This window comes from Cricetulus griseus, chromosome 7, assembly GCF_003668045.3.
Source record: "Cricetulus griseus strain 17A/GY chromosome 7, alternate assembly CriGri-PICRH-1.0, whole genome shotgun sequence".
Taxonomy (NCBI): Eukaryota; Metazoa; Chordata; class Mammalia; order Rodentia; family Cricetidae; genus Cricetulus; species Cricetulus griseus.
The window spans coordinates 58,231,583-58,258,003 of NC_048600.1; the positions used below are offsets into that span (position 1 = coordinate 58,231,583).

At 46.5% G+C, this 26,421-nt stretch overlaps 1 protein-coding gene across 3 annotated transcripts in view; it reads left to right on the forward strand.

The window, feature by feature from the left end:
* Ccnjl (cyclin J like) overlaps positions 1 to 26,421 on the forward strand; it is a 58,709-nt gene that overhangs the window by 26,952 nt on the left and 5,336 nt on the right. For all 3 annotated transcript variants that reach the window (XM_027425248.2, XM_027425249.2, XM_027425250.2), the window contains 2 exons: positions 995 to 1,208; positions 23,508 to 23,810. In XM_027425248.2, coding sequence (XP_027281049.1) covers positions 995 to 1,208; positions 23,508 to 23,810 — 517 coding nt within the window. The remainder of the gene's footprint in view (positions 1 to 994; positions 1,209 to 23,507; positions 23,811 to 26,421) is intronic.

Sequence of the window (26,421 nt, forward strand, 5' to 3'; positions counted from 1 at the left end):
TCCCAGCATCTGGGAAGCTGAGTCAGCAGGATTTGCTTGATGTCAGGACAGGCCATGACTGCATAGTAAGTTCTGGCTAGCCTGAGCCATAGAGTGAGACCCTGTCTCAAAAATAAAACTTTCTTGGTTTAATAATTCTTTCCTTGGTTTTCCTTGTGTTCATCAGAGAAACTCAGAAACCATGGCAGCGTAGAAATTACAAAATGGATGCTACCTTGAGAGAGAGGGGTGATGGTGTTCGGAACCTGCAGTGGGAACTGTGTGAGATAGAGACAGAAGGCAAAATGTCCACCATGAGTGTTCACAGTGGACAGAATTTGTTAGTTCCTTGAACTATTCTTTCAGATCTTTCTGTTTGTTTACCGAGGCATGTCCTTGTTCTGTTGCCTTGGCTGTCTAGAACTCACTGTGTAGACCAGGCTGGCTTCAAACTTTCAACCATCCTCCTGCCTCTGTCTCCTGGGTACAGGGGTTATAGTCATGTTCAACACCATCCTTTAATTTAGTCTTGTTTTTGTTTTTTCCCAAAGGGGGAGGGGGCGGGTCACTCACAGTCCTATGCAGAGGGAATTAACGGAGAACCCTGAGAGGTTCCCGTGTGCTAGACGTCCGCATACATTTCATCAAACCTCAGCTACCGAAGAAGAAACAAAGGAAGAGAAGTGATTCATTCGGCTTCTCAGTAGAACCATAATTTGGAAGTGAGTCTCTGCCTCCAGGGCCAACATTCTTTTGTGGTTTTAGGTTTCTGCAAGCACCTTTCTTGGGGAAATGCCTGATTTCTCTGTCGTCATGCAAGTCCTAATGGGCCTGTGCTTTGGGAAGGGGGGTGGGAGCTGATCTAGAACACAAGTTCTGTTGCCTTGAACACAGTGCCACACCTGAGACTTGAAACAAATGAGCAAGGATGTAGAGAAATGGCTGCCCTCCCTGCCAGTCTATGGGCAGACCTGGGTCTCAGTGTCCTTGACCTTTTTTGTTTACCTTCCTCCAGGAACTAAAGCTTCCCACCTTCCGCGCCCACTCCCCACTCCTGAAGAGCCGTCGGTTCTTTGTAGACATTCTGACCCTGCTGAGCAGACACTGCCATCTGTGCCCCTCAGCCCGGCACCTGGCCATCTACCTACTGGACCACTTCATGGACCAGTACAACATCACCACCTCCAAGCAGCTGTATACTGTGGCCGTCTCCTGCCTCCTGCTGGCCAGTAAGTAGAAACTTTTTCTTCTGCAGCCGGCTGAGTTGTTGCCAAACCACTACCTACTTCCATGGCCTTTGTCGTTCTCCTTTGCTGGGTGGGAACTGTTTCAGTAACTGCCAATAGTTTTTTGCACCTATAGTATACCAGAGAAACTAAGGATATTCACAGTTTGATCTTAAAGAGTCTACATGGTGACTTTAGAAGACAGTCTTGGTTCTCAGTGTTATCAAAGCTCAGAGAAGCTTAGGAACTTATTTTGGGTTGCCCAACTAGTGTATGACAGACAGTATTTGAAACTGTAGCTGCTTGATGCCAGGCCTGTGTCCTTGATCTCATGTTTCCTGCCTCTTTCCATGAGGGCTCTATATGGCCCTCACCTCCACTGTTTTTAGAGGTGTCTAGAGATGAAACTGCTTGATTTGGACCTAAGCTGGATCCATGATGTTGTCACCAGGCCTGAGCACATTCCTTGTGTAGGATCTACACTTTCCAAGGAGGCTTCACTGAAAACAGCCAACCTCTGGCCATCTGTTCTTGGTGAAGATTCCTCTATACTGTACTGTAGCTTGGATGAGCTCCTGACCACACAGGTCTACTTGTCACCTTGCCACTTAAAACCACTCCATTCAGTATAATGGTCAGACCTCAGGTTCCTTTCCCTCTGGATTCATGTTTCTTTCCTCATCACTCTCTGGATGGCAGCCACACTGGTGAAGCTCTGTCCCATCACAGACCTCTGCCTTCATTGCTTCTTGCTGCATTTGTGAACTCGGCACACGGGATCACATACTTAGAATTAACACCCACTAGTGATGGAGAGATAGCCCAGTGGGTAAAGTGCTTGCTGTGGGTTTGAGTCTCTGGTATCTACATAAATGCCAGGTGAATGTGGCAACCCACCTGTCATCCCGTCACTGGGGAGGTTGGGACGGAATCTGCAAGGCAAGCTGACTAGTTAGACTAAGCTGTGGATTCAAGTGAGAGATCCTGCTTCAGTAGATAAGGTGGAAAACAATCTAGAAAATATCTCATGTCAACCTCTAGCCTTCATAACACATGTACACACATGTGTCTATACACATGCAATCCTGTACTCAGAGAATTCCAGAGAGGGAAAAGAGCTTGGAACATGATTTTCCCTCATAAGAGCATTTGTAGAAACAGCAAAATGAATGAAGCTTAGGAACCTCTCGGAGGAACCAGGGTTCCACTTTCCTGTGCTGCCCATAGTGCAGGGAAGTAGAATGTTCCCTTAAACCCTGAGCTCAAACTAGCCAGCTGCCACTGAGGACATTTCCTTGGTACCCAATATTACTATTTTTACCCTTAACTTATAATCCGGTTTTATGTTCACCTCCATGCTGTGTTACTACTCTGTGCTATTAAATATTTCCTAGCTATACGATAGGAGGATAGCACCCACAAATTGCTGGGATTTGGTCTGTTCTTGGCAAATTGCTCTAAGCCCCATGGCTTAAACTCTCTCTCTCTCTCTCTCTCTCTCTCTCTCTCTCTCTCTCTCTCTCTCTCTCTCTAAGCCCCCATGGCTTAAACACATACACACTCATGAACGACACACACAGGCATACTCATGCACACAGCAGTTTTAGAATTTTGTTTGATTGTTTGGTTGTTTGGTTGACTAGATGGCTGATTGATTTTTGAGACAGGATCTTGCTGTATAATCCCAGTGAGACTGGAAGTCCCTTTATAGATCAGGTTGCCCCAAACTTTGTGATCCTCCACAGTGTTGGGATTACAGCCATATGTCACCGTGCCTGGTGGGAGAGTGGCTTTCAAGTTTCCCACACGCTGCCTTATTTTCACCTAGGACCTCTACCCTATTGTAAGTTGTCTTTAATGTGGACCAGCTAGAATTTGCAAGTTATCAGTGGGAGCCAATTTTGTTCAGAGCCCAGCCTTTTGTAACATCTTATCATCTCAGGAAGAGATGATGAGGCCTGGGAGATGTTTCCATCAGAGAAGGGCAGCACAGGCATTGTGTTTCAGGCACACCATGGCCTTTGGCCTGTTGCTTCTGTGATCTGTGGACTGCAACGAGGCCTACTGGGGGCAGGAGACTTATATTTCCTTGGGGCTATGGAGCTCTCCCCCAGCATCTGTCTGGGGAGCCAGGATGTAAGGCTCACACTGGAGACACCATTGTGCTTCTGTCGCCATGGTGGAGGAAGAGAGCCTTCCAGATGGAGAGGCAGACCCCCGCCCCCACCACACACACACATTTTGATGGGCCCCAGCCAGCCTGGGAAGGCAGAAATGGAGTTTTCAGAACACCTGCCATATGTTCCAGGGCTCAAGGAAAGAAAAGTTCCTGTGATGGCCTGAAATCCTATTCACCCCTCCTCCCTTTTCCTGGGCTCACTGTCAGCCACAGGGTAGGTGGGGTGGGTCACCTTGCCTAGGGAAGCTTGGAGTTCTGCTGATTCGGTGCCAAATTTCTCTGAGATAAGAAAACCTGGCACCACTGTCCCCACCTGTGAATTCAAAGGGTTTTGCTTTAAAAAAAAAAAAAGATTTTGTGTGTGTGTGTGTGTGTGTGTGTGTGTGTGTGTGTGTGTGTGTGTGTGTTTATGTGTACATGAATGCAGGTGTCCATGAAGGCCAGAGGATTGTATCTCCTTGGAACTGGAGTTATTGTGAGTCACCTAATGTGGATGCTAGGAGCCAAAGTTCTTCGTTGGGGGGACCCAATGAAGAACTGAACTGGAGTCATTTGCAAGAGCAAACACTCTCTTATCCACCACTGAGCCATCTTTCCAGCCCCAGATTTTCAGGGTTTTATGTGTAGGTGTGTGTGTGTGTGTGTGTGTGTGTGTGTGTGTGTGTGTGTTCTTGCACGCACACACACACATTTGTGCACTTGCATATGGAGACCCAAGCTCTACTTCAGGTGTCTTCTTCAGTTGATCTCTAGTTTATTTTTTGAGATAGGGTCTCTCACCTATCCAAGAGCTTGGCAATTTGACTAGGTTATCTGGCCAGCAAGCCCCCGGGATCCTCCTGTCCCCACCTCCACAGCACTGGTATTACAAGTACACGAAGCCACATGCAGCATTGTACAGGGATTCAGGGGATCCAACCTTAGTGCTCTTTACTGGCTGAGTTCTCTCCACAACTCCAAATTCTGAGGTTTATAAAGCTGTTTCCAGATAAGGGCTTTTGCATAGATGGAACTTCTTCCTGCCTAGGGTCCCAAGACTCTTATAAGACAAGCAGAACTGTAGGTAATCAGATAGCCAATATATGGCAAAGCGGCCTCCGAGTCTCTGTGACTAAGTTAATTGTGTCTCCCACCCACACATAGGATAGACTCATAATATAAATATACAGGGCTAAGGTAGAGTTTGATGATGGAGAACTTGCCTAGCATATGCAAAGCCCTGAGCTCCACCCCCAGCAAAATAATAATAATAATAATAATAATAATAATAATAATAATAATAATAACAAAAAACAGTAAACATCATGGTAACACACACCTTTAATCCCAGCTCTGGGAAAGCAGAGGCAGAGGCAAGCAGATCTCTGTGAGTTCAAGGCCAGCTTGCTCTACATAGTGAGTTCTAAGCCAGCTTGGGCTGCATAGTAAGACCGTATCTCAACAACAAAAACAAAATAGTAAACATACTATGGCGGAGAGTCATCCTCCTTTTTATCTTTCGTCTTACCTATCCTTTATCCCCCAACTGTCTTTTTGGTGTTCTTTTTATTTAATTAAAAGGATTATTTGACAACATAGAAACTTCCCAACTTCAGGTGAGTTGCTTCAGTACATCCTAATCATGACAGGAGGCTTCTGTTTCAGTCCTGTCCTGGTTTCTTTCCATAGGCCTACCTCAGAGTCCACCCAACCAGCATGTGTGCTCATGATGTCATATGCCTGAGATTTTAGGTTCAGAGAGGCTGTGTTGTGTAATTTACCCCAAAGTCACACAGCTGGACTTTTTTGTTTTATACTTAAGATAAAATTCATAGTATAATGTAAATTCTACCAGTTTAAACATTTTAAAGAGTACAGCTCAATGGCATTTAGTATATCCATGCCAGCTAGTGTGCAGCTGTCACTCCGCTCTGTCTAGCTCTGGAACATTTTTTATCACTTTAAAAGTAATCCCAGCCAGGCTATGGTGGTGCACACCTTTAATCCCAGCACTTGGGAGGCAGAGGCAGGGGGATTTTTGTGAGTTGGAGACCAGGCTATTTTACAGAATGAGTTCCAGGACAGCTGAAGATACAAAGAAACCCTATCTTGAAAGAGAAAGAAAGAAAGAAAGAAAGAAAGGAAGGAAGGAAGGAAGGAAGGAAGGAAGGAAGAAAAAGAGAAAAATCTTTGTGAGCATGGTAACTCAAACTTGAAATCCCAAGTATTTCAGAGGGTTAGGCAGATTCAAGGTTGACCTGGACCTACAAGTGAGTTCACGACTAGCCTGGGTAAGTTAGTGAAACCCTGTCTTAAAGAAAAAAAGAAAGAAAGAAAAAGGAAAGAGGGGTGAAAATGTAGCTCAATGACAAAGCCCTTGTATTGACAGACAGGAAACTCCCATTCTTCTCCTCCCCAGCCTTGGCAACCACTCACCTGCCTTCTAGCTGTATGGCTTGTGTGTTCTGGCTTCTCATGTAGGAAGGATCATATGTTTCCCTGTGTCCATGCTGTAGCTTGCTGTATCAGATCTTCTACTCACTCACACCATTGTGAATGACATGGTCTGTTTATGACACAGTGACGTGGTCCGTTTATCCTTTGCTCACAGATCGATTTTGTCTTCTGTGGTGAACATTCAGGCACGATTGAACCCCTTTTCCAGATCACGTGTTAAGTCTGTGTTGAATCCTCAAGAGACCCTGAAGTATCCTGGAGCTGACTTGAAAAACTATACTGAACTGAGTGGTAGTGGCTCACACCTTTAATCCAAGCAGTCAGGAGGCAGAGGCAGGAGGATTTCTGAGTTCAAGGCCAGCCTGGTCTAAAGAGCTAGTTCTAGGACAGCTAGGGCTACATAGTGAAACCCTGTCTCAAAAAACCAAAAAAGAAACAAACTGTTGAATCTTTAGCCCTAGACAGGAACCAGAGGAGGTAACTTAGGAGAGAAAACCCCAGAGGCCAGAATGGCCTTTGTGTCAAGATCCCATGGCTTTAGATGTAAGGCCTAATGGTGGGGAAAAAATAAAAGATATTTTTATCATTTTAAAAAAATAATTTTTAAAAGTCTGCAGGGCTGGTGATATGGCTCAGTGAGCGAATGTGCCTGTGCGCAGCAACCTGAGTTTGTGAACCTCAGATGTTAGCATAGACAAATCACCCCACAAAATTGTCCTCTAACCTTTTCCTGTATACCATGGCTTGCATACTTACATCACGAATCCACATGTGTACCCATATACATAGTATTTTAATTATATATACAAAATGTTACTTTCCCCCTGTATTCACAGTCCATATGCACAAATTGGTTTTTATTCTTCCTGACCTAGGTGAGCTTGGTATGTCTTCATAAATGGAGGGAAGAGAACAACTATTCTTACCCCTAGCTGGAAGACAAGCCATAGTTTATCATATCCTCATCAACCCCCAATAAACGCCATGCCAGGGCCCCTCTCACTATCCTTCTCCATTCTTTTCCCTCTTTCATCTCAATCCCATGGTTTTGTCTACACAGACTTCTGTTGCCTTTGGTGGTCACTTCCAGATCCCTTCCTGGGAAAACAGTGTTCACTGCTGAGTGGTTTCCTGTGGGCTGGAAGCCCATCCAGCCCCGGGCTGACCACCTCTGGTCTGGAAAGCCATGGAAGGTGGGGGTAGTGAGATGAAGGTCTTCTGCCTCTTTGGGTCAAGTTCTGACTCTGCGTGCACACACACACACACACACACACACACACACACACACACACACACACACACACATTCTATACTATGTCTGTGGAGGTCAGAGGACAGTTCATAGAAGCATCAGTTTTCTCCTTCCATTCTAAGTCCTGGGGATCAAACTCAGGTCATTGTACTTGGCAGCAAGTGCCTTTACCCTCCGAGCCATTTCATCAGCCCCTGACCTTAGTTTTTAACAGGTGAGCTGAGTTCTCCCATGGCCTCCATGTCAGTCTGTTAGCCCCTAGCCCTCCCCAGGAGAAGAGTAGGAGGTAGTCATGTGATCTCTCCATCTGTCCAAAAAGGATCCCTGTCTGGATGGAGTCAAGGTCCCTTAGCATAGAGTGAGCCTGTCACTTGTAGCATACCTGCACAGGGGCTCATCTCCTCACTACAGTCTTTAAAATTAGAAGCGCTTTATCAATTAGAAATGAAATCCAAAGAATAAAATAAAGTCATTTTCCACCCCACTGGACAGAGGAAACCTCTGGAAGGCTTCTGTGTCCTCCTACAATTAATCCATTATATTTTTGTAGAGATGTTCTGTGTCTGTATTGGCATACAGTCAGCTGACCCTCGTTAGTCATTGATTCTGCATTTAGGGCTTATACATTTGTCTAACCACATCCCTCACCCCTCCACCCCCAGTGCTGGGGAATTGCACACAAGGCCTTGTGTATGCCAGGCAAATACACTCTATTGCTGAGTTACACTCCCATCATATGTATGTATGTATGTATGTATGTATGTATGTATATCTCAAAATGAATGCTGATGCTTTCATGCACGCACATGGGCACAGCCGATGAGATTGTTAATTGCCCTTTATGTGTATTCCCAGCTGAGATGGAAAGGGGTCGCGCTCAGCCTTTGTTTCATCTCTCCTGTGGTAAACAAGTATTCTTCTGGTTCCAGTTAGAGCTGTGTTTCCTCACACTTGTGAGTGGTATTGGTGGCCCTGCTACTTCAGATGTCCCCACACCTAGTCTCGAAAGGCCACCGTCCTGTTTCCTATGCTCAGGAAAGCTGTGTTGTGCCTCTCAGTGAAGGTACATGTGTTACCTAGTCAGGCATTGGTTGTGCTTTTTGCCCTGTGTTCAGTGTTAATCACTCATCAGTGCAGTGTGTTAAATGGAAATAAACAATTCAAAGTTATATATGCTATGTATTGACCGACTGATAAAGTGTGGTTGTCAGAGGTTCATGGGGAACTCACCACATTTCTTCCCCCTAAAGGTGTGGTTCAGTGTTCAAGGTGACTTTATAGAATGTGACCACCACAAAGAACAAAACTCACCAGGATAAATACACCTAACAGGCGCCTGAGAGATGGCTCAGTGGATGAAAGCACTTTATAAAAACCCTCATGACCTGGGTTTAGTTTCCAGAACCTCAGAAGGGTAGAAGGGGAGAACTAATTTCACAAAGTTGTCTTCTGACCCCCACGTGTGCCCAAAACACAATAAATAAACAGACAAACAAATAAATGTGCCTAAATGGGTTTTTACACAGAGTGTTTCCTTCAGTCTGTCGGGGATGATCTTTCCTCTTTGTTGTCTATAATTCCCCATTTTATCAGCAGTATGTATTTAATGATATCTGCATTGATGGAACTTCAGGTTGCCATCCACTTTTCCCAACCCTGCTGTTTACAGCCAGATAGCCACTGTCTTGTTCCCTGTATCATTGCATACTTACTTGAGTCTGTAAGAGGAAGTCCTGTCCCACAAGTAGAATGTTTTGGCCACAGGGCAAGTGAGGGGCTGAAGACATAGCTTCATGGTACAGTATTTGCCTACTGTGTGTGAGTCCCAGGTTCAATCTGCAGCACTACCAACACACATACACACACACACACACACACACACACACACACACACACACACACTGTATGTGCATGTCCAGGATATTGACAGGGGGTGGTAGAGTGGTGGCTCAGCTGTTAAGAGCACTGCTGCTTTTGCAGAGGACCTGGGTTCTGCTCCCAGAACTGACATGACAGGTCACAATTTCTATAACTCTACTTCCAGGGGATCTGATGCCTTATTCTGGCATGTCACATACATGGTATACTTACATGCATTAGGCAAACATTCATACCCATAAAATAAAGATCCTTAAAAAAATATGTTGGCAGTGGTGGTGTACACTGTTAATCCCAGCCCTCAAGAGGCTGAGGCAGGCAGGTCTCTGAGTTCTGGGACAGTTTGGTTTACAAAGTTCCAGGACAGCCAAAGCTACACAGAGAAACTCTGTCTTGAAAAACCAGTATGTGTAAGAGTTTGAACTGAACTAAAAACTAGGTGTAGGTGATTTGTTTGTTTGTTTGTTTGTTTGTTGTTTTGAGGATATTTCCCCCTGTTGAACAGGCTAGCTTAGAACTTGTTATATAGCCCAGGCTGGCTTCAAACTCTCTGTCCCTGCTTCATCCTCCCAAGTGCTGGGGTTGTCAGCAGGTACCACTCCCATCAATAAATTCCCCACAGAAGCAAAACAGAGTGGTGTGTCTGCCTGTCCCTGGCTCTCCCCAGGGTGCTCTGGTGGCTGGCCCTGTGTGGGTGCATTTCCATTTTGTACATGTTTCTTGCCCTGCCTGTGATGTTCAGAAAATGAATAGAAAGATACTAGTTGCTTTTAGGGCACCTTAAAGCAGAAATCAATAGTCTTGTCTCTTCAGGCAGAATCCAGTGAAGGCTGATGCCTGCCAGGCTCCTGTATAAGGGTCTCAGGAGATTATATTAACCTGGCTTTCTCCAAGGAAATCCCCTTCACATAACCCCAGCATCCCTCTCACCCATGCCCCCCACCCGTGCTTTGATCAGTCAGTAACTGTTGCCTCTGCCCGGCTGCTGCTCTGGCAACAGAGTGGGAGGGGGCCACCCTTTGGAGATCTTGCTGAAGATTTCAGAAACTTGAAAGCAGTCTTAATCCCTTGTGGTAGGCAGGGAAAAAACTAAGCCTGGAAAGGCTGAGCACAACAGCCTGCCGCCCTGTGCACCCCCAGAGCTAAGAGAATGCTTGAGATGCCTCCAAGGCTCTCTTATTGCAGGTATCAGAAGCAATGGGGTGATTTTTCCAGGTGATCTTTTTCAAGGGTTCTGACAAGATGTGAGTTCTTGCCAGAGTCAAACCCAAGTCTGAAAGGAAGCAGACCCTGAAAATACAGAGAGCCAGTTACTGTTTCCTCATAGCTCAAGGAAAGGGGAGGAGGAGGAACACTCCATGTCCTTGGTCCTGCAGGGGGGCAGGGGTCATTTGTGAGAGATTCTGCACGTTAGGGATTGTGGGAGGGGGGCGTTGCTTCTTTTTTCTCCCCCGTCACCAGTGCCACCCGAGGGCTGCCACAGCATCCATGGCTCCTCTTCTCAGCAGTGGCACTTGTGTGGTGGCCATGCAGCCTGGAAGGGGTGACCTCTTTGCCCAGAGCTGTGCAGAGCAGATCCCAGCACCAGCTCAGACATGATAGCCCAGTAAGCAGAGGGCATGGTGAGTTTTCCATTTCCTGTTCCCATCTCTGCCTCCTGGCAGGCCTGGAGCTATGTCAGGGGAGGGATTTTGTTTGAGAGCTGCCTGTCAGACAGCTGACTGGGCCTGAAGCTCTTAAATTGTGCAAAATGCCTTGGCAGGTTAGAGCCCAGACTTGTTTGTCCGGGAACTGGGGTTCTGAATATCTGTAGCCCCCACTCCCCCAGGCGTTTTAGATTTCAACTAATTGAATATGCAGTGTTCAGTAGCTCCCACCCCACAGAGTGTAGGGAGACACCCTAGCCCCGCCCAATAGTCCTGGGACAGGTACCAGGTGGACCCGGGACTCGCCCATAAGGGCGTGGTGAAGGAAAGCCGGGGTGATGTAAGGGAGCTTCTTAAGGGGCTGCATGTGGGGACCCGGGCCCCTTTTGTTCTGGCTGCGCTTGCTGGGTTCTATAACCTAGCTCTGGCCTGTGTTTTGCCTTGGTGTCTTCTTGAATAAAGAGACTTTAATCCTAACAACAGAGGTATTTGGAAACCCCTCCATTCTACTGGGGACTATGTTAACAACATCCCTGGATGAAGACTGCTCACCCTGCACCCATGTCCCTGCTTGACAAGGAGTGGACCATAAAACAAACTGAGTTTGTTGCTCATCCTCTGATCTTGGGACATGTGTTAAGAGCAAGAGAACAATGTGCCCTTGCTGCTCAGGCAATGTATCATCATGAGCAGGGAGAGTAATAGAACACTGGAGTCAGGCACCCCCTCTGTGTGCCATGCTACCCGATGGCTGGTCGGAGCCAGACTCAGCTATAAAGCCCCTTGGTGGTGGATATTTACACCTACATGGTGCCTCACAGCCATCTGTAACACTAGTTCCAGGGGATCTGACACCATCTTCTGACCTCCTCGGTCACTGTGGTAACACATACACACGTGCGGGCAAAACACTCATGAAATAAAATAAATAAATAAGTCTTTAAAAAATATTTTAAAGAAAGTTTCAGGTACCCTAGAACTAGAGTTACACATAGCTGTAAGCTGCCATTTCAGTGCTTGGAATTGAACTCAGGTCTTCTGTGAGGGCAGCCAGTGCTCTTAACTGCTGAGGCCCCAAATATTGGCATCTTGACCACAATGGGCACCTTTTTAATGCCAAGACTACCTTATGCCCATTCTCCTGTTGTTTTATTTTGAGGGATTGGAATAGAACCCAGGACCTCTGGATGCTCAACATTCAATGTATTACTAAACCACTCCCTCCCCTGGACTCCATCCTCCTATTTCCTGCTGACATCCTGAAGGACTAGCCCAAAAGGCCTTGTTTATTATACCCTGGGCTCCCCAGGGAAACCACATTGGGAGTTTTCTAGATCAGAGCCCTCGCTTAGCTTTCTGGGATGCTCAGATTCGTGGGGTAGAGGTTTCATTTGCCTCAAGGGCTTGGTCACAACCACTTCCCTTTCACCAGTCCCTATCACCACCTAGCTAATACAGTTGGTTGTTTTAGTCAGTATTAAGAAGCACTTCATACTCTAGGGAAACGTGCTGGCCTGGTGGTGAGATGAGCACTCACTGCTGTATTTGTTCTGTCAGCATAGTTTTCAGATTGGCTTTGGGAAGCATGCGTTGCTTTTCCCCTTTCGAGTCTTAATTTTAATTACAAGCATTTTGATGTCTAGACAGGAAAAGTCTCCTCTTTGTCACCAGCATGGTGGGGTTTCTGGGACTCTTCTAGGAAAATATGACGTCTCCTGACTTGTGGGCACTTGTAAAAGCAGGTTTCTGCCAGGATATTCCTGGCCTCAGCAGCCTCACATTCTGGAGCCTTCCGGCAGTTTTATTCTGTCACTTCTAGAGCCTAGCTTCCCTTTAGTAGTGTCTTGCCTTCTGAGGAGTTAGAGATGTTTTTCCTCTGTGGGAGAGTAGAAATTTAGAAGACAAAAAAAATCTGTGAGAAACGCAATTGCTAATGTTTATTGAGATTTTATGTGCTGTGTGAATTTTTTCTTTTTACATACATTTTTAGTTATTTCATTTCCAAAACAAACCCTAAGGACCTAAGTGTTATTTCCCTACATAGCAGAGGTGGAAACCAAGGCTCAAAAATAGCTTGTATAAAAAAGACATGCCTAGGAAGACAAGTTAGTGGGAAGGGGGACCAGTTAAATGACTTGGGATGGCTTGGTGAGTCTTGGCCCACAGCAGTAGCCTTTACCTTTGACCAGAAGGCCTCTGTGCTTGGCAGTACCAGGAATACCCAGTTCAGCAGACAAGTTGTGCAAGCTCCCAAGTCCTCTGCTTTCTAAGTCACAGACCCACACTGACTGGAGGATTACATCAGCCCTCAGGACTATCCCAGTGTCTGGAAGTGGCTCCACTCATAATCTCAAGCAGTGGCCATGTTTACCCCTCTTGTTCCCCCTTTCTGCTCCAGCAGATGTGGGAACAAAGGATTCAGGACCTCTGGTGTCTGCACCTTTGGCCCTGAAACTAGAAAGGCTTGTTGTTCATTAGCAGAAGCCCCGTCAGACGCAGTCCAGGGGCAGTGCCCTGCAAGTGGGAATGGACAGTAACTACTCAACAGTGACTGAAAGAACTTCATCACACTAGAACTGTTCTCCCACACAAAGCACTAACCCCACCCTGTGCCAGCGGTGCACGTGACAAATGGCTCCTGTCCCACAATCCTCAATTTCAGTCAGTGGAATTTATTTGGGTCACTTATAAAGTAGGACACAATGAAACCAGGGATTGGCTGAAGCTACCCTGTGAAGTCATCGTTCCTATTTCTGCATCCTGAGGCAGCGACGTCCCCACAGTGAGAAGGGAAGCCTGTGTGTGACCCAGCTGGCTTGATGCCACCACAAACCCTGAGAGGCATTTCCACAATTTCCTCTGGAAGAAAACAGCCACTCACAGCCTCACCTTAGGCTCTTCCCCCAAAATGGGCTCAGGAATTGATTCAGACCATCGGAAATGTGCTCGCTCTCATTCCTCCACCCATCCGTCCGTCCGTAGGTCCATTCATGCATTATTTATCCAGCCTGCTGTATGCACACACTGGAGACAGTCATTGACAGAGTGGCTTTGCTTTTAAGAGAGATAGGAGAAAGAAAGGGAGTTTTCTCTTTGTTCCTCAGGGAGGAGGCAGTCCAGCCAGACTGGGGTTCCAAGTCCACCTTCATACCAGATACGCTCAAGGCTCCAAAGCCCAAGGACAACTGATAATGAAAGTTTGTTCCTCCAGGGCATCCCTAACCTCAGCATCTTTACACAGGCCAGAGATATACCCAGCTACAGCAGAACCATAGGAACAGTGGGCTTGTGTGCTGCCTTGTCTCCCAGTGCTACAGTTATCACAGCTTCCTTTCTTTCTCTGAGATCGCCCAACACTGATGTAAAGAGAGCCTTCTCTCTCTTTGTCTCTGGCTTTCTCTGTCCTTTTTATATAGGTCCATCCAGAAACCTAATTGTCATTATATCTGTGACTGAGGATGGGGCTAGTTCTGGATATAGCAGGATCTAGAAAGGTGCCACTCTGAGTGATTCATTCCCATGCCCCAGAGCAGAAAGCATAGACCCAAGGGTCGACCGTCAGCCCACAGTATATGCCAGTAAGTGACCTGGCTGAGCCTCTGACATCAAATGGTGTCTTCAGTGGTTCTGACCTCTGTGCTTTACCGTGTATCTTACAATCTCTTGTGAGAACGATGCATGCCCTCGGGTGGGTTCTGGGCTATTGTCTGATCTACTTTTCAGCCATATTGTTCCCTCTGTGTCCTAGTTCCTGGAAAGACACCCGGCTGTGCCTCCCTTGGGGAAGAGTAGGAAGGACCCTTCCTGACTGCCTCCATTAACTACAAAAGGTCAAAAAGGTGGGGGATGATTGTGTGTTTTTTTGGGGGTGGGCTGAAATGTTCATTCACTACCAAAAGTATCTGGTAATGAGTCACACTTTTGATTTAAATTCTATTGTTCATAGAAAAAGCTAAATCCTGTTGACCATACAGTCTTCCCTAGAACACCTCTGGAATTCAATTGCTCATTAGCATAAAGGAAATAGATGATGGAAGTATTTGTGGAGCACAAGGTGACTAGACAGGAAGAGGCAGCAGCTGGCTTCACCCACGACTATGGGAAGCCTGTACCCACTGTGGTTGCCTTGGGACCATGTATATGAGGTCTATGCATGTGGTGTAGAAAATTCTAGACTTTGGAAGCATTTATGAAAGAAAACCAAAGCTATCTGTTGAGTATTATCCTTAGGCCACAAGCTATGCTCTGGTGTTTTTTCATGGAGGATGTGTACCCTGGCCTCATGCAGCAAGCAGCCAGACTTCATTCTCCTTGGATACAGGAAAACCAGGTGTGTCGAGGGGGCTGCCTACTACACAGCTGGCTGCACAGCAGTAAGAACCAGGTATCCACTCCCATAGCTCCCAGCTTGGTGGGCAGACTCCATCTCTTGCTCTGACCAGCTGGGAGAAATCCTATGCCTGATGAGACATGGATCTGGGGAAAGAGCCAAACCCAACTCTGTCCTGTCTCACTTCTACCCTCTGGGCATTGTAGTTACCAATGGGCTGAGTGCAAGGCACCATACCTGAGGAAGGAGGCTGGGGTTGTAGTGCCCACTCTCCACACCAGAGCCACTTATGTAGTAGGATGGAGCTGAAGGTGCCTTTTGTTGGGATGATTTCTAGCCCTGTTCAGAAGCTGTAAGGAAATATCTTCTGCCATTAACCTCCACACTAGCAGTTAATCTGTGCCCAACTGACAGAACTCTCAAAGTTGCCAATTTGGTGCAAAAAATGCATATCATATTCTGTAAATAATACAGCAGCAGCTGCTACCACTGATAGGCACTTACCATGTGCCAGGGGTTTCTTTGTCTGTTATGTTCCCTAGGATATCCCCTGAGCCCCCTCCTCTGCCCAGTGAGGCTTCAGCTCAACTGCTCAAATTCGCACATCAATAACTGGAGTGGGGCTAAGAAATGTGAGACTCAAGGAAGAGTACCCTCTATGATCTCTCTGGTCACTGCTTCTCCTGCTGTAAATAAAGCGGGCTGGGATGTTCTGGTGACCACATCTCTCTTCTCTGAGGAGGGTAGAATCTGAGAAGAAAAAATTGATACCTTGAGATTTCTTGAGAGCCTGCTAGGCTTGGACTGCTGCTCCTGGGACCCTGGCCTCGCCCTCCCTGGCAAGGGCTACAACCCGGCAGCGGGCTTTCCAACCTAAGTCTCCTGCAAGAGCAACAAGTGCTTTTTCCATGTGAGGTCCCTGCCTCTGCTACCAGGCATTTCCCACATTTACCTGGAAAGATGTCAGGATCCTCTCGGGCATGAGGCCAAGCCAGGGTGAGAGTGGAGTAGCTTTTTGTCTCTCTGACCCAGCTCCCCTGTCTGTCATCCTCAACAGGAAGGCAACCAGCTGCTACCATTCTGCCAAGTGGCCACAGAGTCCCAACTCCTGATCCAGTTGTGGTTCTTGTTCTCAGCTGAGGGGAGAACTGTTTTTAAGAGAGAAAAGCATCCCTGATGACAAGTGGTTCTGTTCTCAGAAGCACTGCCTTTAGAGGAAAGGCCTACCAGCTGTTGCTGCTTTAAAATCCAATTCTTTTTAGCCAAGAAACTGTGGCCTCCTCTGAGCCTAGGAGCAGGTATCTTGAGTGAGTCTGGCATGCTGCCAACCACAAAAGACTGCTGGGGCTTAACTGGGTGCAGCCTGAGCAGCAGGGTAGGCTAATCACTGAATTTTCTCAGTACCTCATTCTATGTTTGGGTTTTTGTTTAAGAATTTTTTAGGGGGTTGGAGATGGCTCCTTTTGCACAGGACCTGGGTTTGGTCCCAGCACCTACATGGTGACTCACAACCACCCATAACTCCTTTCCCAAGGGATCCAATGCCCTCTTCTGATCTCTGAGGACACCAGGCATACATGTGATGCACATACATACCTGCAGATAAAACATTCATACATGTAAAATAAAACTTAGAATTTTTTCCTTTAGAGACAATGTTGATAGATATCATGACTATTGGAGCTGAGTAATGTATTCACAGGGGTTATTTCAACATGTTCTCCTCTTCCTCTTTCTTTTTCTTTCTTTTTTTTACTTTTGTTCCTATATCATAAATTTTCCAGTGTAAAGAGCTGTATTATTTTTTAAAGGGCAACTAACAATGTTGCTTCTCTTGGAGCTAATTCGGACCTGAATCCTGTCTGGTCTGTGTTGTGGTTCAATAGTCAGTAAGTAGGAGGAGCAGACTAGGCAGTCTTCAGAGAAGCCCCATTCACAGACAGAAAGAATGGCAGTTGCCAGGACTGAAGTGGACAGAAATCAGGAACTAGTGTTTCTTGAGGACAGAGTTTCAAGTTTACAAGGTTCTGGGTTCAAGAGAAGTGTGGTTGGTGATGATGGTTACGGCCGTTGTCAAGTACATAATGTCACTGAACTGTACATTTTTAAATGGTAAGTTTCCTGTTATGTGGTTTTTACTTTGTAACCATAGTCTCTCTCTCTCTCTCTCTCTCTCTCTCTCTCTCTCTCTCTCTCTCTCTCTCTCTCTCTCTCTCTCTCTCTCTGCCTGTTTGTCTGTCTCTCTCTCTCTGTCTCTGTCTCTGTCTGTTCATCTGTCTCTCTGTCTGTCTCTCTCTCTCTCTGCCTGTTCATCTGTCTCTCTCTCTGTCTCTCTCTCTCTCTCTCTGAAAGGAAAGGCTGGGGTGGGGCAGTGACTCAGGAGTAAAGTGCTTTCAGATTTCCACACTGAATGGAGTAAAAGCGAGGCTCTGTGGCATGTGGCTGTGATCCCAGAACCATGGGGGTTGTGGGTAGAGACAGGAAGATCTTTGAGCCTGCGGGCCAGCCACTCAGGCAAATGAGCAAGTTCCAGGTTCAGTGAGAAACCCTGACTCAAAAAAATAAGACGGGGAGTGATAGAAGTAGACACCTGATATGTGTCTATCTGAGCCTCTACACCCATGTGTATACCCAGTCTTTTTTCTGTCCCACCAGCCAGCTCCAAAATAATAACACGGAGCCTTATTATTAGTTATAAAAGCTTGGTCTTAGCTTCGGCTTGTCCCACTAGCTCTTATAACTTAAATTAACCCACTTATATTCATCACATTCTACCATGGGGCTTTAATCTCTCTCCCATTCTGTGTATCCAGTTCGTCTTGTGTCTCCATAGCATCTCTGCCTGTCTTCTTCCCAGAGTCCTCTCTATGTCTCCTGGTATCTCCCACCTGCCTAGATTCCTCCTCCCCTTCCTTTCTCTCCCTGGAAATCCCACCTATAACTCCTGCCTAGCTATTACACCAAACACAGCAGTACATCTTCACACAGTACACAAATGTCCCACAACAGGTGTGCATACATTTGAACACACACACACACATAGAGGAAAGAAGAAAGGAAGAGTGTGTGAGAGAGAGAGATTCCCCTCACCTGGTAAGCACAGGATTAGGTGGGCTGATGCCTGGGAATTGCCAAGAGCTCAAAGCTTGGCCTATGTTGTAAGATCCTTACACCAGCACCACCACCCCCAGGGGAGGAGAGGGAAAGAAAGCCAAGCTAGCCTGAAGCGGGATCAATAATGTCTTACCACTGTGGCCTAGAGTGTTCAGAGTCTAGGCCAATGGAGATGGAAGGATGGCTCCTAAAGAGCACCTGTTGCTCTTGCAGAGGGTTTAGTTCCCAGCACCCACGTGGTGGCTCACAACCATCTACAATTCCAGTTCCAGGGGATCCAATGCTCTCTCCTAACCTGCAAGGGCACCAGGCATGCATGTGACACATGTACATACATGCAGACTAAACATTTACACATACAAAATAAATGTCTGTTAAATGAGTTTAAGCCATCCGGGCAGTGGTGTCACATGCCTTTAATCTCAGCACTCCAGAAGCAGAGGCAGGCAGATCTCTGAGTTCAAGGCCAACCTGGTCTACAAAGCTACACCGAGAAACCCTGTCTCGAAAAAAAAAAAGAAGAAGAAGAAGTCTAAGCCAACACAGTTGTAGTGGCTCACATTTGTAATCCCAACACTTGGGAGACTGAGGCAGAAGAATCGCCATGAGTGTGAGGCCTGAGATACATAGTGAGCTCCAAGCTAGTATAGTTCAAGAGACTCTACCTTAGGAAAAGTAAATGCTTTTAGTGGGGTGGGGGTTTAGGCTGGAATTATAGTCATTAGTTGGCCATTTAGTCCACTAGTGTGACCTGCCATGAATACCCCTGCTCTTTGTACACCAACCTTGGGGTTGCCGCTCAGTGAGCCAGGTGTGAAAATGGGACATACAAGATACTTTGATAGCCAGGTGTTGGTGGCACACACCTTTAATCTCACCACTTGGGAGGCAGAGGCAGGTGGATCTCTGTGAGTTTGAGGCCAGCCTGGTCTACAGAACGAGTTCCAGGACAGGCTCCAAAGCCATACAAAGAAGCCCTGTCTCAAAAGACCCCCCCAAAAAAAAGATACTTTGCTTAGGAGCCACTGTAAACTCTTCTGCAAGTTCATGGCTGTTTTTAATCTCAGGACAATGTCAAGAGGACTCTTAACTATTAAAATTAAGACAAGGAAAATTTTTAAAAGAAAAATGTATATGCAATGACAACATCTGTAAAATAGCCTTTGCAGCTTCAGTGTCATATTTACTAAGAAAGCATCACCCATAGATAACAATCTAGTGAGACAAAGTTGTTGGGAAGCAGGATATTGCATCTAGAGGTATCACTTTGGCTTCACGGGTTACTTGTGAATCTCACGGGGGTGGGGAGGGAATGGGATGACTCTTGAGAACAGAGAGAACCCATGTCCCCACCTTAGCAAAGCAATATGATCTGGCCCTTCTGTTGCTGGGATACATTGACTATATCTGTAAATCCCAGATTGACTCAGCAAGGAGGAGTGGGTACCTCTGTGCTTTCCTGCACACTGTTCAAAATATGTCTAACACAAGGAAACATTCCAGCCAATCAAGAATGGGGAACATTTCAAAGCATAGCTGGACTCTGTGTTCTCAAAACACTAAGAAATAAGACTGGAAAGATTTTAGACTCTTCATGTGAACCTAGTTTGGCTCTGGGATCCAAAACAAAGGCAAAGAGTAAATGTGTTTTCAGAACCCCTGGAGCAAGTCAAATATGGACTGAACGTTAGAATGCTATTACATGCAGGCTTGTAATCTCACCACTTGAGAGACAAAGGTCAGAGGACTAGAGTTCAGGGACAGCCTGAACGGCATAGTAAATTTGGGGCTATCCTGGGCTACACAAGACCTTGTCTCAAACACAAAAGATAAGCTATTGCATTAGTGGTGATATATTACTGCTATTAATATCTTACCATTTGTAGGAAAATGTCCTCAGGAGGAGATGCTGGGGTGCTGAGGGTAGTGACATATCCCATCCATAACCTGCAAAGCCTGCATTTTATATACAACACAGGAGCACAATAAGTATGGACCAACTGTCTGCAGCTGGGGATGTGGGAGAAGGATTGGATGTGTTCCTCAGGTTCTCCTTTCTGTGGATTAGAAAGTTTTGAAAGTCAAAAGTGTATCAAGGAAGTTGGGGAAAGCCTGGCTTTTGTCTGACTCCTACGGAGTGGGCTGGATGATGTGTGCCAGCATCTCTCTGGGAGCAGCTGTCTTCTGTGCATCTTGTTCATAAGGAGGAAGCTGCTAGTGCAATGGTGCTTGGTGGTGGCAGCACTGGGGACAAAGGGCTAGACCACTTAAGACTGTGGGAGGAGGGGAGGAAATGTTTGCTGGGCACGTGTGCTGCTAGTAAACTCAAAGCTGTTCCTGACTGCTAAGTGTGTGTTTGTTGGGAAGCAATGTGTATGCTGAGGTCATTGTGGCCAACAAAAAGGAGCAGGCACTCTGAAGCCACTTCTGAGGATAAAAACCAAAACTCTCATTTTTTTTTTTTCCCCTGGGGATGCTTGGGTTCCTTTGAGAACCCAGCATGGTGAGGCACAGTGCAGCATTGGGTGTGCTGGGCACTGGAGAAGCACTTTCCATTCCACAGATCATTCTCTTTCCATACGGGGTGTATTCCTAGTTATAAACAAAAGAACAGCCTGGAGGGTTTCATGCCACTAGCACCAGAGCAAACTCATTGAGGATGCAGGCCCAGCCCTGCCTGGCTGTAACCTGCAGTGTGGAGGGTCCCCAAGAGGTCTCCCCCGCTTGTATGGGGAATAGAGAGAGCCAGAGAAGTGAGATCCCTTCTCCATAAGCCATGACCCCTCCTTTGGGGGTTAATCCTCCCAGGCCTGGTTCTGAAAGGTTTGAAAAGCAGGGAGGGGCAGAGGAAACTAATCTGATTGAACACATCAGCTGGTGCCTCCAGATAGATGGCTGGCTGCCAGCAATGCTGCTCCAGGGTCTCAGGGCCACCCTCAGCACAGCCTGGGCTAGGCACCCTGCCACTTTATGCTTCCCCCTGCCCTCCCCCCCAAAAAACCCTCATGGGGACGAGGGTGTGACTCAGTAGTAGAGCACTTCCCTTGCATGTAGGAGGACCAGAATTCAATCACTAGCACCAAATTGGGGTGGTGGTGTGAGGGTCATATCTATTAGTCTACGTGGCCAAGATTAGCTGAGTTCTGTGTAAGGTTCACAGAAAGCTAGATAATTGGGGGGGGGGCGTGCTGACTTTTACATGATTATTTAAAATATACAATCTTGCCCATTAGGCTCTTGTAGTTACTGAATAGACTTGTCTTTAAAAGGGGTCAGGGGCTGGAAAGATGGTTCACTGATTAAGACCATGTGATGTTCTTGCAGAGGATTGGTTCCCAGAACCCATAACGACCTTTAACTGCAGCTCCAGGGGATTGATAACCTTTGGATCCTGAGAGCACCTGCAGTCATGTTCATGTACCTGCATTCAGACAGAGACAGACAAAGACAGATAGACAGACAGACACAATCAAAATTACTAAAAAGCAGAGTATGATGATGCACACCTTTAATCCCAGCACTTGGTAGGCAGAGGCAGGATCTCTGTAAGTTCGAGGCCAGCCACAACTACAAAATAAGACCCTGTCTCAAAACAAAACAAATAAAAATTTTCTTAAAAAGAAAATTTAAAAACTTAAAAAGTTAAATAGTATATGTACATTGGAGAAAAAACAGGGAATACAAACTGCCCAGAGAAAGTACAAACAGTATTAATTCCAGTGGCCAGGAAAAAAAAAAAAAAACACCCATTCATTTGTCTACCTACAGGAGGTCTTAGAATCGGTTGGTGGTGATTCATGTTAGCATGTCCTTTCAACTAGGCTTTGAAGGACACAGGATGTGTGAGAGCATTAAAGAGCACTCCACGGCATAGGGTCATTGGTCTATGGGACCACATCCTGCTGATGAGGAGGAAGGCCTAGATATGAAGCTGTAGATACCAAGGTGGCCCAGATTGCAGCTATAGAAGAAGCTCTTCCCCCTTGGACAGTTTGCCCTTGTACTTACCTGCCCCAGCTCTCCGTGGGGGTGCACACTCTGCAAGCATCACCATTGCAGCCACACACTGCACTCTGGGAGGAGATTGCACTTGACCAGAGTGCTATATTCCACTTACCCTCTCTGCTCCTGAATTCAGGACCACCCATCTTTACCCTCTTGAAGGGCTGTTGCTGGCTCCTGGGCTGCCCAGAGTTTCATTTCACTTTGCAGTGGCATCCTTGCATTTAGGATGGGTGTGTCTTCAGAGCAGCCTCAGGTGAGTACTTCCTACCTCTCCAGGGAGATGGAGAAGCTAGTGACTAAGTGGGTCAGAGAGTCAATTGCCATGGCCATGAGCAGGTACAAAAAGGTATTTGTGCCCTTCCTAACACATTTGCTCAGCAACTGCTCTACGCCCTATGCAGCCATTCAGAGATAATGGGTGATAAGGACAAGGCTGACCCTCAAGGGGCTCAGTAGGGGAAGGCTTACCCAAGGCAGTAACCTAGAAGGAAGGTGAAGGACAGCAGCCTTGGCTGAGTGAAGAGGGGATGAAGATGGTATTCCAGGCTACAGAGCTGTGCAGTCAAGGCCAGGAGACACAGTGCTTTCAAAGAATCACAGGTGATGGGGTCTACTGCCAGATGTGGAGTGGTATCCTGAGAAAGGAATGCTAAGTCTGGAGGTTTCCAGCCTGCAGAGTCTCACAAAGTAGGCCTATCATGCTGCCCAGTAGCTTCTGGTCTCAGTGCAAGAGAAGCCCCTCTGTTTCTGGCTATTGAATTAGAACCCAAGGTTAAAGCCTATATGTTTAACCATTTCCCAGAACCCCTTGGTATATGGTCAGACTCCAGATGTCCTCAGGAACACCCCCTAGTGATTCCTTTGGAACTTTCTTCCTTTCCCTCTTTCCTTCCCCAATTTGCCAGTCTTTTTCTGAACTCACCTTCCAAGCAACCGGTGTCCAAGGCCACCCAAACTGAAACCACTATGGTTAGAATATGAGGCCTGTAGAGGACAGTGGGGAGCTGTGGGCAGGCTCATCTACAGCTAGAAGGATGGGGTCAGACTTGAGGCCATTATGACTCTTCCTGATTTGGTGAGGGTTGGACAGAGAATGCAGGAATCTTGCCCCTACAACCTAAAGGCTGCTCGTGACTGCTCTCCAGTGCCTTCAATGTCCTAGGCACCTGTCTGAGCATTAGTGTGTATTTTCTCATGGACTCAGACAAAAGCCTTGCTAAGCTGTCAGTTCCCCTTGCAGTTGGGGCCACAGAGAGATTGAGACACCTCATTATAATCATATAGCAGGAAGTGATGGCATGGAGATTCATGGTTCAAATTTTGTTCCTTTTGTTCCTAGGCAGTCCCTTCTACCTGTTGCCTTCTGTCACTTTTGTCAACACCATCCAGATATATCATAGGGGAGAATTTACTGTCCTGAGTTCAGATTCCTTTAGTAAATTCTGCTTCTGCCTCCCTGCAGGTAAGTTTGAGGACAGGGAAGACCGTGTGCCCAAACTGGAGCAGATAAACAGTACCAGGATCCTGAGCAGCCAAAACTTTTCACTCACCAAGAAAGAGCTTCTGACCACAGAACTTCTGCTCCTGGAGGCTTTCAGCTGGGACCTCTGCCTGCCCACACCTGCCCACTTTCTGGACTACTACCTCTTGGCCTCCATCAGCCAGAAGGACCACCACTGCCACACCTGGCCCACCACCTGCCTCCGAAAGACCAAAGAGTGCCTCAAGGAGTATGCCCACTACTTCCTGGAAGTTACCCTGCAAGGTGAGGGCACAGATGCCTTGGGGTGGGGGAGGATACTGGGGCTGGGATCAAGTGACTCAAGAGGGGTTGTCATCCAGAGAGGGCCTTCCTTCCTCACTAGAACCCCACACCCTTATCACTCCCACTTTGCAAAGAAATGCAAGGATATCCCCCGTGTTAGAGAATAACACATAAACAACATAGCAGCTTCACACAAAAGCCACTAGTACCTAGAGACTAGCAATTCACCTGGGGAGTTTTCTCATGGGAACCTAGAACCTTTCAGGTGATTTAAATCCTACAAACTCTAAATTCCCAAAGAACTGTCATCACACAGATTAAATAGGGTACGGAGCGGGTTGGGGGAGGTGACAATGTTCACATCTGTACTAGCCGTAAATTGGCTGGTTTGGGGACAAGGAAGATAGCTCGGTTGATAATGTGTTTACTATGAAAGATGGGGAGTTCAGAGTTGAAGATACAGAACTTACATAGGGAGCCAGGTATGTCACACACACACACACACACACACACACACACACACACACACACACACACACCTGTAATCCTAGAGCTGGGGAGGCAGAGACAGGAGAATCCCAGTGGCTTGCTGGCCAGCCAGCTTAGGTTCTAGTGTTAAACCCTCTCTCGAACAAGGTAGATAGCTCCCAAGGAACAGCACCTGCGGTTGACATCTGGCATCCACATGCACCCTTGCAAATATGTGCACCTGAGGGCTGGAGAGATGACTCAGAGGTTAAGAGCACTGGCTGCTCTTTCAGAGGTCCTGAGTTCAATTTCCAGCAACCATATGGTGACTCACAACCATCTGTAATGAAATCTGGTGCCCTCTTCTGGCCTGTAGGCATACATGCTAGCACCACATTGTATGCATAATAAATCTTTTAAAAAAATATATGCACCCACATACACGAAAACATACAAGTTTGGAGAAAAAGAGTAATCTTTTATACACACACATACGTGTGTGAGTGTGTCTGTGTATGCATAAGTGTGTGTGTGAACACATACAGAAGCCAAGAAAAGAAAAAAGCAATGGGCCCATCACTCTCTATCTACTCTTTTGAAGTAGGGTCTCCCCTTGAACCCTAGGACTTGCTCTTAGCTAGGCTGGAAACCAGAAACCATAGTGTTCTTCCTGTCTCTGCCCTCATCTGAGTTGAGGTTGCAGGCAGTGGCAGGAGGCCCAGCTTGTTATGTGGGTGTTGGAATCCTACCCCACGAATGTACAGTAAGCACTCTTTAAAGCTGAGCCATTGCTGCAGCCTTCAAATCAGATTCTTAAGTCTAGTTGTCAGGTGAGATGCTGGTCAGAAATACTATTGACACACCTGCTCGGTGACACACCACAAGATGAAACAACCCAGTGCAGGGATATCAGTGATTGTGGGTTATCCAGCATTGGTTGAGCACTTACAGCATTGGTTGTGCCTTCCTGCAGACCTTTGTGTACATTAACTTATTTGAACTTCACAGTGACTCTGTGCTGGCTAGTTTTATGAGAAAATGCCTCCATAAGCTGGGGCTCTAGGCAGATCTGTAGGGAATTTTCTTAATTAGCAATCTATGGGGAAGGACCCAGCTGTGGGTAGTGCCATCCCTGGACTGGTGGTCCTGGGTTCTATAAGAAAGCAGGCTGAGAAGCCATGGGGAGCAAGCCAGTAAGAGGCACTCTTTGATGGCCTCTGCATCAGCTCCTACATCCAGATTTGTTTGAATTCCTGTCTTGGCTTCCTTTAGTGGAATATGAGTTAGGATATAGAAGTTAAATAAACACTTTCATCCCCACATTGATTTGGGGTCAACGTGGTGCTTCATCATAGAAACAGTAAGTCTAAAAAGACAGACCCCTTTCAAAGTTGTTTCAGTTATTCCCATTTTATGTATGAGGAAATGTATAATCAAGAAGTGAAATCACTTCCCCAAGGCCACTGATAGCATTTGAAGCTGGAAGTCTGACTCCATGACTCTAACTATACCACTCTGATTAATACTTTTAAAGGCAACTTCTAATAATTGAAAGTTATGAGCAATTGATAACAGTAATGCACTGGACCCGGAGTATCATCAATGAAAAGTATAGGGATGTCCACTGTGTCCATTCACCGTAGCTTCAGATGTGTTGATAGAACGTAAAATTTCTGGGGCTGGTGAGATTGCTCAGTGGGAGGATGGGGCTATTTGATCCCTGAATCCCTCTTGGTGCAAGGAAAGAACTGACTCCAGCAAGTTGTCTTCTGTCCTCCAGGACCTCCACATGTACGAATGTCAAATATTCCATGTGCCTATATAGTAGCATAAATAAGTGTGATTTAAATTTTTTTTAATATTACTTCCTAAACCTAGACAAAGTTAGGGATATCAAACCCATGCAGCCATTTGTTTGTTTTTCATCCGATTTTCAGTGCCTGATGAAGACCAGACATTGTTGCTATGCACACAGCCTTTAGTCCGGCCCCTGTCTATCAATAATAACCAAAAGAAGAATAAAGATCTTGGTGGTTCTGTTCATAGCCCATCAGCAAGCACCTGTGCAGCTTTCTGGAAGCTGTACACAACATTTTTAAAAGAACAATTGCCCCTCTAGGCTGATGCCAGAAACTACAGACTG